Source organism: Phyllostomus discolor, chromosome 5, assembly GCF_004126475.2.
Source record: "Phyllostomus discolor isolate MPI-MPIP mPhyDis1 chromosome 5, mPhyDis1.pri.v3, whole genome shotgun sequence".
In the NCBI taxonomy this organism is placed as follows: Eukaryota; Metazoa; Chordata; class Mammalia; order Chiroptera; family Phyllostomidae; genus Phyllostomus; species Phyllostomus discolor.
Window position 1 is genome coordinate 24,297,838 of NC_040907.2, and position 16,056 is coordinate 24,313,893.

Consider the following 16,056-nt stretch of genomic DNA (forward strand, 5'->3'; position numbering starts at 1 on the left):
TACAACGGCCCTTGTCCCCTCCCCTCCCCTCGTCTCCATCACAAGCCAGGGCCTCCTCGCCCCCTGGCCCCAAGGTTCAGCTGATGGTGGTTGGCCTGTCTGTCCATGGGCTGGGCCACGTCCAGTCTGGTGCAGTGGGCAGGCCAGGAAAACAGGCCTCCCTGCATGGGGCAGCCCAGCCCCTCCCTCCCTGCAGCTCCAGGGAAGGGGGTCGGACGGAGGGGGAAAAGCCAGGTGCTCAGATGAGACGAGAAGGCGTGGGGGCACTGGGGTGTGGCAGCAGGAGGAGCGGAGCGGGGCTCTGGCCTGTGAGGAAAACTTACCCCACGCTCAGAAATAAGGTGGGAGAAGAGCATGGAAACGTGGTTCACCTGCCCACCCAGGACTGTGTGATTCTCCCGGGGGAACACACCTAAGTTTGACTTCGCTCTCGGCTGCCGGTTACAGGCAGGCCCAGACTTGGGTTCACTTGCAGAGTTTTGGATGTAAGAGAGATGGTCCTCACACTCGTGGTTTCACTGCCCCGTGGGATGCTAATCCGCTCTGTTTCTACCCTAGCAGCCTCACCCTGTGTTTCCCCCATCAAACACCTAAGCACTCGGTCCCTCCGAGCCAGCACGGCCATCCTGCTGGCGCCCTTGTTAGTGAGTTGGTCCATCTTTGGCACAGGTTTCATGCTATACTCTATTTTTTATACCTGTTTGAAAGAATATACTTTGACACTCTAGGTTGGTCCCATCCCACTAGTGAGGAAACTGAGTCTAAAGGTCCTTGTCAGAGCTCCTTCTCGTCTACTGTCTGTTCTCCACAGCCTTCCCTCGCCAAGCTGCCTTCCACTCTGAGCCCTTGTTCCTCCTCTCTCCTGGGTCCTCAGGCTTAGTCGCTGCATCCCATGCCCGGAGACAGGGGCTGGGGACACTCTTCTTGCCTCTCCACGCTGCAGACATGAGGAGGAGCATCCAGCCCTGTCCAAGCCCCAGCTTTGGTTAAGTCTGATGGTGGCTCATGGGAAGGTGACGGGTGATAAAACCTGGAGCCACAGAACAGCTCTCACACTGTGTAGCTTCCTCTGGTCCCAGGTCTTCCTAACTGTTGCTAAACTCATCCTGTTCTTCCTGAACCACCCCCTCCTCCCAAAACGGCCTCCTTCTGAAATGCACTGTGTTGACTTCCTCTTGGCAGGTTTAGGGAGTAGACAGGCTTGAACACAAGCAAGAAAGTTTAGTCCCAGCCTTGCCCAAACACATATGGCCCCAATTTGAGGCCAGGATTTGGGATGGGGAAGGGGCTGCAGGGGAGCAGGAAGCAGAATCTTGAGCAGATGGGAGATCTCTACTGAATTGGCCAGAGTGTGTCTATGTGGCCTTAATCTTAGCGGGAGTGGAGGGTGGTCACGGTGCTCAGTCCCGTATGATGAGTGTATCATGTAAACATCACAATCACCTGTAAAGTGGGTATTGAACAGTCTTCCCTTTATACGATGGGTTCACAAGGCCAGAGGGATCAGGGGAGTTGCCTGCAGTCACAAAGCTCATCAAGGCGGAGCAGAATCTGCACCCAGGCCTGTTTTAATGGTGTGTCAGAGCTGGCTCACACTGGCTTGGGAGAGCTAATTGTTAGCCCTTCTCCCTGACTCCGTGTTCAGTGGCATCACATTGGTAGCTTCACATTTGCCATCACGGGAGTATTTACACCACGGAAATTGGCAAGCACTCAAATCCGGGTTTCTCCCCGCCTTTCAGAGAGGTGGCTGTACACATTTACTAGTACACCATTGTCTGTCCTATTAAAAAATCCCTGTGCTTTATGTCCCCAGTATTGTTGAACACAAGGTATTCATCAGAGGTGTCTTTGGAGCTTTTTTGTGAATGTATAGGCCACAGACTTTCTGTGGGGCCTGGGACATCTGTGTTTTGAGAAGCCGCTCATTTAAGCCATTACTTCTGAATGGGAAGCACACAGAGCTTAGGCAGGGATCCCTGTGGAAGCAGGAAGGGAGCAGCAAGGATGCAGCAGGGTGGGGCGGGGGACACAGCTGGAAGGAAGGCTTCTCTCCCCATGGCTCCTCCCTGACTACAGCTCACTGAGGTGGCCCCAGGGGATGGTGAGGAGTAGAAACCATGAGGCCAGGCCATCTGGGTTCAAGGTTACTCTACTCCCATTGCCTCAGTTTCCTCATTTGAAAAATGGGAATGGTAGTAGTGCCTACCGAATAGGGTTGTCATGAGGAAGAACGGGGTTATCGGGTGTGCTGAGAACACGTCTGGTGCGTGGGACACATAGACAGAGCCCCCAGGGACATCGCCGGGTTGCTGGAGGAGAGAGGCGGCTGGGAACTAGGCCCTCCTGCCTTGGCCCTCTGGGCAACGGGAAGACAACTGGGACGAGCTCATGTCTACTGGGCACCTATACACCTCAGACTGGCAGGCCCCGTTCTAAGTATTTCCTGTGTATTAACTCAGTTCAGTTCCACCTTGCAAGAGGGTGTTACTATCACCCCGTTTTAGAGGAACAAGTTGTGGAGAGATTAGTCTTTTGCTTAAGGCGACACAGCTGGGGAGCAATGGCATCAAACTCTCTGCCCTATGATGATACAAGCGCCCAGTTCACACGTACCGGATATTACAGTCCGCGCTACACCCCAGCCCCGAGCATTCCCAGCCCTGCCACTCCCATGCTAGGCGTATTTCAATGGACCCTTATCGCCTTCCAGGAAAAAAGTGCAACTTCCTTGGTACAGTTTACCAAGCTCTTGGCCCCTCTGGCCGCACTTTCCTTCCCAAGCCCTCCCATTTTTTGCCCAGAAACACTGAACTATGTCTGCCCCCCTTTCCCATTCCTCACAGGCCCCGGCCCACCATATGGCTTCTCATTCCCGAGCCAGGGCCTCTGTGTGTGTTCCATCCCTCGGCTAGAGTGCCTCTCTCTGCAACTCTTCTTGGACGGGCTCCTTTCTGAGGTTCAGCTCCAGGGTCCCCTTTTCCGGGAAGCCTCCCTGACTGCTCCTCTACACGTGTACGATAGGGTGGGTCAGGGGTGTGTCTGCTCTTATCCTGGGGCCTCTGGGACTTCACCCCATGGACAACAAGTGTCTACGTCTGGGATGTCTCCCTCATGAGCCCTTGAGCCAAATTCTCCCATCCACCAAGGTGGAAGGGAGGTTCAGCTTTAGCCGAGCAGCTTCCTGGGCACCTAAACATCGCTGGGAAGAGTCTGACGTGGAGAGGCTAGTGTTTCTCATCCTGCTCTCAGGGGCACACTCGATGGGACTGAAAGTGAGAAGTGGTTTGGTAAACTACCAGGGGTGGAGGATGAAACCCGCAAGGGGATGGCTGCAGGAACACGAGATCTGACCCAAACCGCTTTTGAAGGAGGTAGGTCTGCAAAGATGGAAGGATTTTGTTTTGCAAAGTGGTGTCTGCCAGTTTGGGGCCAGAACTGAACTTGCTGGGGCCATGGAAGGGAAGCTGAGCTCTGCCCCCAGGGGGCGCTCTCCTTGGTCTACCCCTGCATGGGGCCCAGCCTCCTCTCCAATTCAATGCGTACCTGACACCCAAGGTCTGAAAGATGCCAAAGCACTAGCCTACCTAGGGCCTGTGTGACTCGGCTCCCCCTCCTCTAGGACCAGAGGACACCTGGACTCAGTGGGAAGGAAGGGTGGCATCTCTGGCTTTAGTGGGGGTTTGGGTGCCGGAGACAATAGCCCTTCCGGTCTCCAGAGGCAGTCTTTGCTCTGCTGGCGCATACACAGAGGCTATGCCAGGGGGCGTCCAACCTTTGGGTGCCTCTGGGCCACAGTGGAAGGAGAGTTGTCTTGGGCCACACATCATATACACAAACACCAAGGAAAGCAAAAACAATCTCATAATGTTTTAAGTAAATTTATGATTTTGTGTTGGGCCGCATTCATAGCCATTGTGGGCTACATGTTGGACACTCCTGCTGGGCCATCACGCACAGCCTAGGAGGGGGCACATTGGAGTGGCAGTGCTGGGGTCACCTTCCTCCCTGTCACCTCAAGCCTGGCTGGGCTTAGCTGCAAAGTGCTGGAGGGCTTGTGGCACCAAATGCGCCATCCCTGTGACATGAGGGCAGTGACAACAGGGAGCTGGTAAAGAGGCCTCTTTGTCCAGCTCCAATTTTTTTATGCAAACCGCCCCAGGCTGACACCCCAAATGCTGTACACAGTGAACTGTGCGCAACCTTGCTGCTTGGCAAAAAGTTGCTGTTCTCCATGCCAAATGTTGACACACTGAATTCAGTATCGACGAGGGACCTTTTAGAAACATTCAGCATAACATAATAGACTAATTCATTAGCACCCCATGGGTCTGACTGGGTAGAAGCTGAAGCTCGGAAAACATCGCCTTAAGGAATGACAGATGAAAATATCTTCCCCATGATATAACTGTTATTGCTGCGAAGTGGCATTAATTGTGATTGCTTATCTATTAATTTATTATAATTCTTTTTTCACCTCCAGGCTTTTACCTACACATGACATGTACCAGGGGCTCAGCTGGGGCTGATTAACGCGGGGTTATCTGGGAATGGCTCAAAGCTGGCTGGAACAGATAATGGCAGCTGGGGTAATTAAAATGTCTTCTGCGTGGGAGAAGCAAATTTGGAGAATTTTTCAGAGGCGAAGAGTTGGTGACATGGGTTTCCTAAAGGGAACGAGATAAATGCCAAACGCCACTGCCTTCCTTCGTCATACAGCCACGGCTGACCAATGGGCAGAGGCAGAATCTCCAGGGAGGCTCTTAAGCCAATAGGGCTGGAAAGAGGTCCCAGGTTTGGAGCTGGAAGCAGGCCATGGGCTAGGGGAGAGGACCCAGAGGACACAGCTAGTGCCCTGGAATGTGGGGAGCTGCTCGGAGACATGCTGGTAGCTGCCCCCATCCCAAACATACTCTACTGCAGAACAGTTTGTGTTGCAGGTGCGTGTTGCAGGTGCGATGTTTAGGTGCGATCCCTGGAAAGACCTGTCTCTCTTGACTCTCAGAGAAGCGCGGGGAGGAAGGGCAGCGGGCTGGAACAGCCATGAGCAAGACTGGAAGTCAGAAACCAAGGCCCCCCATCACTGATCTGCTGTGAGATTCTGGGCAGATCACTCAGCCTCTCTGGTCACAGGCTTTCCCGTCAATCAACAGGGAACGCAAACTCTGCTCTGTGAAGAGGAAAATCAGTGATGTGGAGAAAGGGCTTTGGAATCTGCGAAGTGTGGGCGCCGCTGGGATTTGGGAGGCTTTGCTGACTCTATTAGTGTCAATCACCAGGCCTGGCCCGTCTCAGCCAGAGGAGGCTGGGCTACTTCTTGCGGGCTGTTAGCACGACAGGCTTCAGCAGACGGCTTAGAGCCGGGCAGCTTCCGTCCGGCTGAAAGCAATCGTTGCTCTGTCCCTTTCTTGCAGAGTGACCTCTCTGAGCCTCAGTCTCTACTTTTCTGTAAAACTGGGGGAGCCAGACCTTCCTTGGAGAGTTAGTTGCATTTAGATGAGATGAGGTATGCTGAATACACAGAAAACGTAAGCAGGAGTTTATTTAATTAATCGATTTAACTCATAGAGAGAATTAAATGCCAAGCACTTTTCTAAGCACTTTACTAATGTCAACATATTTAACGCTCAGCACAACCATCCTGTGGGTAGCACTGTTACTGTATGGTTTTATAAATGAGGTGCAGAGAGGTGAGGTCACCTGCCCGAGGAAATGAAAGAATCTCAATTATAATTCGGGCACACAGACTGGCACCAGAGTCTACAGTCTTTCTTAACTGTTACCGTGACACCGACCCTGATAATTTCACTGATTACTTACTACTTTGTACAGCAGCCACTCATTTATGCAGGCATTCGTGAGCACCTACTCTGTACTAGAGACATAGATGGAATCGAGTCCAGTCCTTGGTCCCTATACGCATGGAAGGAAGCCTACCAGCTGGTGCGCTGGGTGTTGAATCTGTCTCCACACACCCTTTCCCGTCCAAGCGCCTAGCTGTGGGGCAGCTCAGGACATGGCTCCTCCACGGCCTCAGACAGCAGATGGCTGCCTGGCCAGCAGCCATAAGGAATGAGGGAAACAGTCTGTATCTGGATGTCCCAGCCCTCTCAAGGCCCCTGTGTCTCAAGGCTCCCCTGTTTATCACAAACGTGTAGAATTTTCACATACCTCTACTGCCGATACCCCCGCCCCTCCCCTGTAAGTGGCATCAAGGCTAGAGTCGGGGTACAGTCTCTCTTGCCCAATCCTCTGCCACCAGGCACACCCCTGTAACATGAGGAATAAATGGCAGGTATGCATCTGCTGACCCTCTGGGTGTTTTTGTTTATTTGTGTTTTTTCTGATTATCACGAATACAAATACAGCTCCTGGCTTGGAGCCCCTGCGTTACACTGGCTTGGTACCTATGACCTAGAGAGCATCTGAATAGGCTGTTAGCTAAGCAGTGAGTCAATGAATGACTGAATCAAGGAAAAGAAAACTGAGAAGCAGACACTGCTCCTCCCTCCAAGAACTCCAGCTGGGACCCTCACTGGGCAATAGCATTAATGGGGAGGGCACGGGGGTGCTGCCTTCTCCAGACTCTTGTCCAGAATGCTGAGCTACGTAGAGGGCTGCCGGCAGAATCTCCAGGCCCTGTTGTTCCTCGGCTCCCTGAGGGGACACCCTTCTGGCCTTGGTGTGAGGCGTGAGCTGGGCAGGAGAAGGTTTTAAATGAGAGTTTAGAGCTAGGATCCGAATGAGGCCTGACCACAGACAGGGCTTAACCTCGGCCCATTTGGACAGTGGGGGAGGGGCCATACTCGCATGTGGGTGTGGGGTGGGGGGGGGGGTGAGGGGCAGGGTGTGAATAAGATCTGTGAATTCTGTTCCTGCTGTTCTAAAGGGAACTCCCAGTGCCCCATGCTTTCAGCGTGGTGGCCCTGTCTTGGATTCTGTGAGCCCAATGTGCGCCACCTCCCACCGACAGACATCGGCTGATTGGCAAGGAGGAGTAGTCGCCTGTCCCAAGGGTGGTTTTTACAGTCTGGCTGGTGACCCAGCCACCACCCTGGAAACATTTGAAAATGTGGGGTGGCATTTATGGTGGGCAGAACATTCTGGAGTAATGAACTCTCCAGCCCCGGATGCCTACAGAGTGCCCAGGTGAGAAACACTGCCTGGTGCTCGGCCATCAGCAGTCTGACCCGGGTGGGGGCACAGCACTCAGGGAAAGAGGTGGTAAGACGTGGTAGTGGAGGAACGGGTGGCCGGTGGGGAAGTGACGAGCCCAGGGCAGCTGTGCTGTGCTGAAGTTCCCAGGGATGGAGACTTCGACTAAGGAGCAGAGACCAAGAACAGGGGGAGGAAGCAATAGGGGGAGGAAGAAGAGAGAGAGACTGGCTGAGTCTCAGTGCAAAGGGTCGGAACCACCATCCCATCACGTTCAGAGTGGCTTTGGATCTCGGTCTGCTCTTGTGGCCTGATGGCTGATTCTCAAACCCCCAACTCCCACCTAGTGACTTGATGTGACTTGAATAAGTTCTGTTCCTTACACCCAAAGAAGAGCAAACGAAGGATCTGAGGCCCTGAGCCATCACAACTACTTATTCCCACTTTATAGACAAGAACACTGAGGCTGGGGAGTAAACTGCCCACGTGATAGAGCAGGGACTCTCATCCTTATCTGTGCCCCAAGGCTTGCTCCCCTCCCACGCACTCGAAAGCAGCATGCAGGGTAGATGGGCGTGGTCTGCAGCGGACCTCAGCAGTCCTGGCCCATCTGTCTGCTCCTGCAGTGTCCCCTGGTCCCTCCCCTGTATGTTCCCATCATGGGTACCAGGGTGCTGTCACAGCACCTCCGAGTGGTGAGAACTCAGAGAGCTGAGCCAGTGGGATACACATATGAGAAGAACGTGCTGAGCCACTGACCCAGGCTGGTTGGGACCCCTAATGGCCAGAAGTTGGTCTCAGCCCTCTAGGAGCCCAGGACAGAATGGATGGGGCTGCCATGCCCAGGACAAGGCTTTGGGGTCCTGGATGGTGACCCACCCCACCTTCCCAGCCTTGCTTCTCTGCCCTCCCCCAACTCCAAACATAGGTGGAATATCGGGGACCTGGTGGCCTCATCCTCCAGCCTCCAGTGACTTTCCAGGATACAGATGGCTGGGAGAAGCCAGCTTGAGTGGGCAGAAATCCAGAAGGGACTAAGGAAAGAAGGTGTCCGGTCTTGGTCACCAGCTTCTGGGATCCCTTCCTCCTTATCTGCTCTCTGGCAGGTCCCCAGGCCTGAGCTCTGGACCAGGAGAATGTGCAGTGCGACTCCTAAGCTCTGCCACAGGTACGGGGTGCAGTGGGTGAGGGGTGGAGGTGGGGCGCCAAGCAGCGGGGTGCTGGTAAATGCTAAATAACCAGCTCTCAGGAGAGAAGGAGTAAAAACCCCAGTTTGTAGTTTTTGCCAAACTCCACAGTGTGAATACTCCCATGGTGGCCAACTTCAAGCCGTCTGTGGCATACCACCAAACGTGGAGCTGGGAAGAGATGGCCACAATGGGCTCCCTCAGTCCGCCAGAGCGAGCCATCTCCGGCACTTCGCTGAAGAGCTCACCTGCCTCCTAGCCTTTGCTTATGCCGTTCCCTCTATGTGGCACATCCTCCCTCTTTTTACTCGGTGAACTTCTACCGATCCTTTAAGGCCTAGTCCAAGCACCTGCTTTCCGATAAAGCCTGCCTCATATTTTCCATCCTCCACGAGGCCCTCGGCATCTGGCCTCTCCTTCCACTGTGCCCCACGGCCAACTGTCCAGACCTGCGGCGGTGGCACAAGCCTGCTGTATTAGCTGGACATAGAGATGCAGACAGGATGGGAGCTCCTTGAGGGCAGGGCCTCGGTGCTGGTCATCTGGCGATGCTCTGCTGAGCACGGGGCTCAGGAAGGAAAGTCCCCTGGGTGCTGGGTGAATGAAGGAACACAGCCAAAAGCTGGCAGGGCTGCAGCAGCGGGGCTGATGCAGACTGTGGGTGCTTATTTCGGCAACAGGGTGGTTGGCAGTGCTGTCACTTGGGGTGGGAAGAGTCCACCCCAAGCCCCAGTGAGGTCAGAAGGCACCTGGATCCAAGGCAGGGAGCCTGGGTGTTGGTGCTCCTTTGGCACAGGGACCTCTTTATTCTGCTGATCTCAGACCACCACTAATTATCCTAATGGGTTTAAATGGCCCTAAATGTTCTCAGAGTTTGGACAGGACCCATCTGGAGCTTGCAGGTGGGCTGGCCTGGCCGACAGTGAGTGGGCAGACTCTGACACAGATGCTATAGGAATCCAAACTGGCCGTTCCTGTTGTTGCAAGAGGCCTGAGACATGCGTGGGCTAGGAGCCAAGGGTCAGCGTAATGAGAGCTAATACTTCTGAAGCTCTTACATGAACCAGGAACTGCCTTTAGCACTTACTTTGTTCACTGTTGGGTCTTCACAACCATCTGAGGAGGTAGAAGCCGTTGCTATACCCATTTTACAGAGGAAGAAACAGGCAGGGAGGTTAAATGACTTCCCCAAGGTCTCAAAGCCAATAAGCAGAGGCTCCACACTGCTTAAGCCAATAAGCAGAGGTTCACACTGGCAGGCTCCAGAGTCCCTGCCCTTAGTCACACATAATGTCACTTCTCCAAGTGGGCGGGCCACCAAGACATCTTTGTGCTCTTACTTGGGGCCATACCTTAGGAAGGCAGGTCCAGCCTGGATCTCCTCTAGCTGCAGCGCCTGTCCCCACCAGGCTGACCATGTTTTGAGGGAACCCCACCTGGAGCCCCACCCCCAGCCCCACCGGGACTTGGAGGTACGTTACCAGAGTGGTGAATATGAAGTGGTAGTACTCGGTCATCATGCCCATGGCCATGGCCTACAAGAAAACAGAGCATCAGCAACCTCCAGGGACTCCCAAGCAGCCCCCAACCCCCACCCAGCCACCCTGGGGTGAGGACTGGGTGGTGGGACAAACTGACAGGGGGTTGGGGGAGACTGGCCACTTGGAGTGGGACATCCTCTGAGACCCCCTCCAAACGGTGACTGTGACTGGCTGGCAGGCAGCAGTGGATTTCACACGGGAGCGAGCAGTACAGTCACATGGGACAGATGAAAATGCAGACTCTTGGGCTATACTCTCCAAAGATTCCAAATTCCAGGGGGCTGGGTGGGGCCTGGCTGTCTGTCTTTTTAGCGAGCACTTCGGGCCCTGCTGCACAATCCAAGATACCTTCTCAGGGGCCCTGACCTGACTCACTGAGCTCAGCATCCCAGGTCTGAAGAAGGGCGTTCAGGTGCCCTGTCCCTACCCACCTGGCTGGGCCCAGGAGGAGGGTGTGCCCTCTGCCTCAGCCTCCCAGCAAGGGCTGACCGCAAAGCAGGTGGAATTACTGCATACCACCATGAAATCCACACCATATACATTTTATGTGTTTTGTTAGAAGTCTAGAATCTGTAGTACCAATGACTGTATGCATTTTCTACAGAGTGCTTCAGGAGGCTGGGCCAACAAAGTGCTCTGAAGGAAAAATGTCACTGGGTCAAGTGCACTTAGAAAATGCCGCACAGTCACTCCCCCTCTTGGAGACTGACAACCTGCATCCACAGGTTAAAGGCTCAGAGAAGTCCCCGGGTGGAGGTGCACTTATCTTTGTTCAGGTCAGTGTTTCGCTGAGCCCAGAATCTTCATTTTAAATTATGTTTCCAGGTCAGACAGACTTGGGAGGAAATTCTGACAGGCAGGCTGGATGACCGAGGGCCCATTACTTTCCCCTCAAGCCTCAGTTTCCTCATCTGTCAACTGGGCACGGAAACTGAGCCCACTTCCCAGGGGGCAGTAAACAGGGAGCTATGTGTACCTTGCTCAGAGTGATTCCTTAATAAACCAAAATTGCAATTGTTATTATTATTGTTACACAGGCTGGGAAGAGAAGGGATGCCCTGGGCATAGCTGACCAGGAGAGTGGGGGTTAAGGGATTTCTGAGGGCGGTATCTCCTGGACGAGGACTTTAAAGTTGCCCACACCCAGCGCTGGCCATGAGTCAGCACTGGGATAAACCTGGTCCTTGCCTCACCTCCCTGAACCCTCCAAAACCGGGTGAGGTAGGGGCCACTCACTCCACCCATAGGGGAGGGAATGACTCTGGGGCCACTTGCCCTTGGCAAAAGGATTTGAATTCTCCAGTGAGCTTTTTAATCACCATATGAAGGAGGCTGGTGTGGGGCTTCCTTGGGGGAAGACAGAGGCTGCCATTCTCTCGGGCACCCCTGTGGGCCCAGCTGGGAGCGGCACCCCCTCCCAGGCCTTGACTCACTCGCAGCCCTTGCTCAGCACCCCTTCCTCTGTAATCCGTGTCCCCTCCCTGCTACCTGCCTCTTGGGGTTTCATGTGTCAGGATCCCCCAGAATACTTCCTCCAGTCACCAGGGATGCTTTCTGGGACCACTTCCTTGCCTTTTTGGTTCCCATCAGCATGGTTTGGTTTCTCTGTGGCACCCTTGGGGGAGGTTGTGGGCAATTTGTCTTTTTCTTTCTTAGGGGGCTGGCAGAGCTTGTTCCCAGCATGCCACACTGGGCTGTGTCCAGGACCAGGGGCCCCACCAGCACTGGGCGTCATTCTCTTCCCCTACTGTCACTGCAGAGCCGAGCAGATGGTGCGAGGAACCTCTATAAACCTCCTAGTTATGGGAGAGTAACACCAAGTGCCGCGGGCTGTGGGGATTAGTCTCTGGAAGAGGCAGTGAGGTGTTCTGGGGGCTGCGCCTGAGACCCCCAGGTCTCTCTGTGCCTCCTGAAGTGCCCTGTCCCATGCGGCTTCAGGCCCCTCTCTGCAGCCCCTGCCTCGCCCCTGGACAGAGATGGCACAGAAAGAAGCATTTACTCAGCACCCTTCATGGGCCGAGCCTGGCTGTGGCCGCTCATCCTTCACTTTATTCCATCCTCACACCAACTCGGACTGTGCAAGGACCACTGTGTCGATTTTGCTGCTGGTGAGACGGAGTGACCACCCAAAATCGTACAGCCAGCAAGAGGCCGAATGGGGGCAAATAGATCTGGCCAACATCACACTTGTATTTGGGGAAGGGGAGGTGGGGAAGGGGGCGGGCAAGTCCCAAGCACCAGTCCCACTGGCCAGTGCTCACGCACCTGCTTAAGGATCTGGGCAGCCATGGTGTGGCTGCAGTCGAAGATAATGCGGAATTCCCGGCCTCGCTTCATCTCCTTGAGCAGGGGGCGCGAGTCGTCAGAGTCCAGGGGCAGCTGGCGGATCTTCAGGCGGATGTTGTATCTTGATGGGGCCATGATGAGCTCCTGCAGTCGGATGAGCCCTGAGAGGCCCCGGGGCACAAAAGACATGTGTGCACACATGTATGCACAGTAATAAGCATGGCAGACTCATGTACATGCCTGTGGCCACAGGTCTGCTGATGTGGAATTGTGGCTCACAGAGATATGTGCGTGGGCACAGCCACACATGTCCAGACACAGGCATGTGCACTCAGCTGTACATGCCTGCACACACACAGATGTTTGTGCACATACAAACATATATTTGCATGCATGTTGAGAGAGGAAGAGCATGTGTTTGGGCAGATAAATATGTGTGTATATATGCAGACAGGTATGTGTGCACACAGATGCATATACACACATATCGATTTGAAAGTCGGCATAGACAGAGAACGAATTCTCACAGACCACACCCGCCTGCTCCTCTCCAATCCAAGATGGGTGCAGAGACTTATGGAGCCTGAACCAGATGCCACCCCCTCTTCAACCCCTGCCCCCTGCCACATTGTGAGGCACGGGACATAATCTTCCTGAACACCCTTAGCAACCTGCTTCCAGGACGCGGGCACAAGTGGCGGCTCCACACTCCACTGCACCGAAGGTGGGACTGGGCAAGAGCAGGTGGTGTGTGTGCCCAGTCCCCATCGCCACTACACCCCCAAGGGCAGATTCCACAGTAGATCTAACCCATTCTTCCAGCTCAATGCAACCACCTGCTCCATGAAGCCTGCCCCTACTGTTCTGTCCAAACGAGATCTCCCCTTCTCCTAACTTGGTGGCCTGCTGGCTTAGCACTAGCCTTCTCTGGCCTCATCTCACTCCCCTGATCCTGCCCCAAACTCCTTAACAGGAGGGGCTGCATCCCCATAGCCCCCAGGACAGGGCTTGGGACTTAAGTGGTACTCACCACAAATTTCCATAATTGGATTGACTTACTGGTTTTTTTTCTCCCCACACTGAAAAATCCATCCTCTACTTTAGCATTTTGCAAAACCGCTTAATCTGGGGACTTCCAGGGAAAACTAAATGTCATTTCCTAGAGACAAATGGCTTGCAGAGGTCTAATTAAGTTCATTTCCGTCCCTATTTCAAGGTTCATTCTTGCTGATGCCTCTCTGCTTAGTCTGGAAGCAAGCCTGCTGGCTGCTCTCTCTACCCCCAACCCCACTGCAGGGAGAAGCTAAGGCAGCCCAAAGCCAGGGGCCCAAACTGGTCCTTCCCCACCACCGCCACCTCCACCACCCTGCTGGACCCCTTGCTTACCCTCAGGGCTCAGTGTTGGAGTGCTGGCTGCACCAAGCACTCACTATGCCCCACTCCCCCAACAACACCACTCTGATACTCCTTTGGTGAACAACTTTCCTCCTCTCTGAGTACTTAGGACCAGGAAGAATCCATCTCCAGCTCCCAAGGCACAGCATGTGACCCCACCATGGCCAATCAGGCCTAAGTATGGGTTCAGAGATGGATATGTGACACCACTAGCTGTTCTTCTCAGAGTGGCTTCCAGAATGTGCTAGAGTAAATAGTAATATGTATCCCCTTTTCCACTGAACTCAAAATAAGGAGGAGGTAAACCTGGTAGTCACCACATACAACCCAAGAGAGATTCCAATAGGGCAGAAATCAGAGAGCCCAAACAGAGAGAAAATAAGACCTAATGGTACCCATTTGAGCCTCTGGATCAAACAGTACCTGAAGCTAATTTACTCTTAAACTTTCCAGTGAAGGCAGCCAACAAAATCTGCCCCCTCCTTTTTTTTTCCTTCCTTAAACTAGTTTGTGCTGGATTAAGTTTGCAATCAACTATTCTAGTGTCTCCTGTCTGTACAGAGTCCCCTACCCTCTCAGCCCCACCCCCACCCCTGGACAGCCCACTTCAGATGCCTTCCAACAGACAGCCCCCATCCCCAAAGCTATTTCAGGTACACGTGCTTGGGTCTGTTCAGGCTCTCATTCCCGTTCTTGAGGGCTGCATGTCAGGAAAGTAATCAGGCTGGGGTCCTTCATTTCACCTTGCTGGGGAGGACAGACTATAACCCTGGGATCTAAGACTCTCAGAGAGCTCCCAAATGAGCTTTGCCATGGCGTGGGCATCAGGAAGCACACCCCCTGGAAGGTCTCAGATCCAGGTGGCTGGGTTGGGAGAGGGCTCTGGAGTCCTGAGCAGCTAGATGGACAGGGGCCCAGTGCCTCCTGACACCAGACTTGATAGGCAAGAGGACAAGGATCCCCATGGGCCTTAGCAGAAGAGGAAGTGGTCATGAGCTTCCCCCAGACACACATCCAGCCTTACTCCTCCCAAACTAATCTCAGAAAGTCTTAGTATGGCTGACTGATGCTGCCCACTCACACCTGTTACCCCGCAAAGCCCCGAGTGCACACTTTGCTCCCACTTGCTCCATTTTCAGACCCATGCACAGCATCAGTAGGCACATGGGCTTTGGGGATCCAGGACATGAGGACAGGGACAGCCTGGATGCGGGAGCAGAGGCCACCAGAGTCTTCCTGTCAACCAAATGCACTGCCCCGTGTAATATATGGTGACCCACATTCTCCAGCAGCAAATGTCAGACCTCCTTCCCTTGAGTGTGCTCCCCAAGGAGACTGGAGGCTCGTCTCGGCCAGCCCCAGCAGAAGACTAGATTCTTTTGTTTGCCTGAGATGAGCTTTCCTTCCTGGCTGCTTCCCTAATCAATCTCTCTCAAAATATCTGCAGTGAATCATGTTGGAATCAACGCTTTTCACTTACAAAGCACTTCTGCATTCATTACACAACTTCACCATCTCCTTGTCCTAGAAAGCATGCAGATGAGGGACTTTTGTTCCAATGTTACAGAGGAAGGGAGCAGAGGCCCAGAGAGGTTTAGTGACCCTCGCAAGGATTTGAAGCATGCTAGCAATGGGGTCAAAATCAGAGATCCTATCTTGCGGTTCCTAGACCAAGTCATCAGGACATAAACCCATCATAAATCAAGCAGCATCTGTACTGCAAAAAGATAACTGATATATCCTTTTCTAACATGCCGAGAGAATCATGATTTTGTCTGGGTGGCAATGTGCTAGTCCCACGGGATGACTTGAGATTGGGAGGAGCCAGTCAGGGGGAATCCCATTCCCATTGGACTGTGCTTCTGGGTAGCAGGCATGCTCGGTGAGCTGTACTGAGTGGTCTGCTGGAAGGTTCTGAGACTGGTCTTCCTCCCATAAGAGGCATGCATCACATTAAGAAAAGTCCCTTTGGCTCCTCCCATACCTGAATCCTCTCTCCCAGACAGGCTGTCCTCTGATACGACTGCTGTGCACAGGCAGCCCTCCTCCTTGCTCACGCTACTCCCCCTCGGTTATGCCCTCCTGGCTCCTCTCCCTGCCCATCCTTCCTCAAGCCCCAGCTCATTCACGTCTCTGTCCTCTGGTAAGTGAGTCCAAACTAGCCGAGGCCATAGAACTTCCTCTCCTGAAGCATCTTGAGCCCTGACTTCATGTACCTGTCACTCAACACTTAGCTCTGGTGGCCTGGAATGACCAGCGACCTCTGGGTGGACACCTGCTGCCCTATGACATGATTAACTTTTCAAAATAAGGTGGTATGACTACATCCCCATTTCTTCTCTCTTACCAGTACCCAACACACTCTTTCCTAATGAAATTTAATTATCATTTATTTCAACTTGATGTTCAATTTGATTCAATTCACTTCAGTTCAACAAACCTTTATAAACATCTGCATCGTACCAGGCCCTGTGCTCAACCCTGCAGGCACA

General features: G+C 53.5%; 1 protein-coding gene and 1 long non-coding RNA gene across 4 annotated transcripts in view; one reads left to right on the top strand and one right to left on the bottom strand.

Annotated features, from left to right (window-relative positions):
• The window catches only part of GRIK3 (glutamate ionotropic receptor kainate type subunit 3), a 209,194-nt gene that overhangs the window by 56,177 nt on the left and 136,961 nt on the right, over nt 1-16,056 (bottom strand). For all 3 annotated transcript variants that reach the window (XR_004903141.1, XM_028513769.2, XM_028513770.2), the window contains exons 4-5: nt 12,149-12,330; nt 9,824-9,877 (exon numbers count right to left, since the gene is read on the bottom strand). Coding sequence is in view for 2 of the 3 variants with exons in the window: in XM_028513769.2 (XP_028369570.1) it covers nt 9,824-9,877; nt 12,149-12,330 (236 nt within the window). In the remaining variant the exon portion in view is untranslated. The remainder of the gene's footprint in view (nt 1-9,823; nt 9,878-12,148; nt 12,331-16,056) is intronic.
• LOC118500569 overlaps nt 1-16,056 on the top strand; it is a 28,686-nt gene that overhangs the window by 3,362 nt on the left and 9,268 nt on the right. The gene's annotated exons all lie outside the window — the stretch shown is intronic.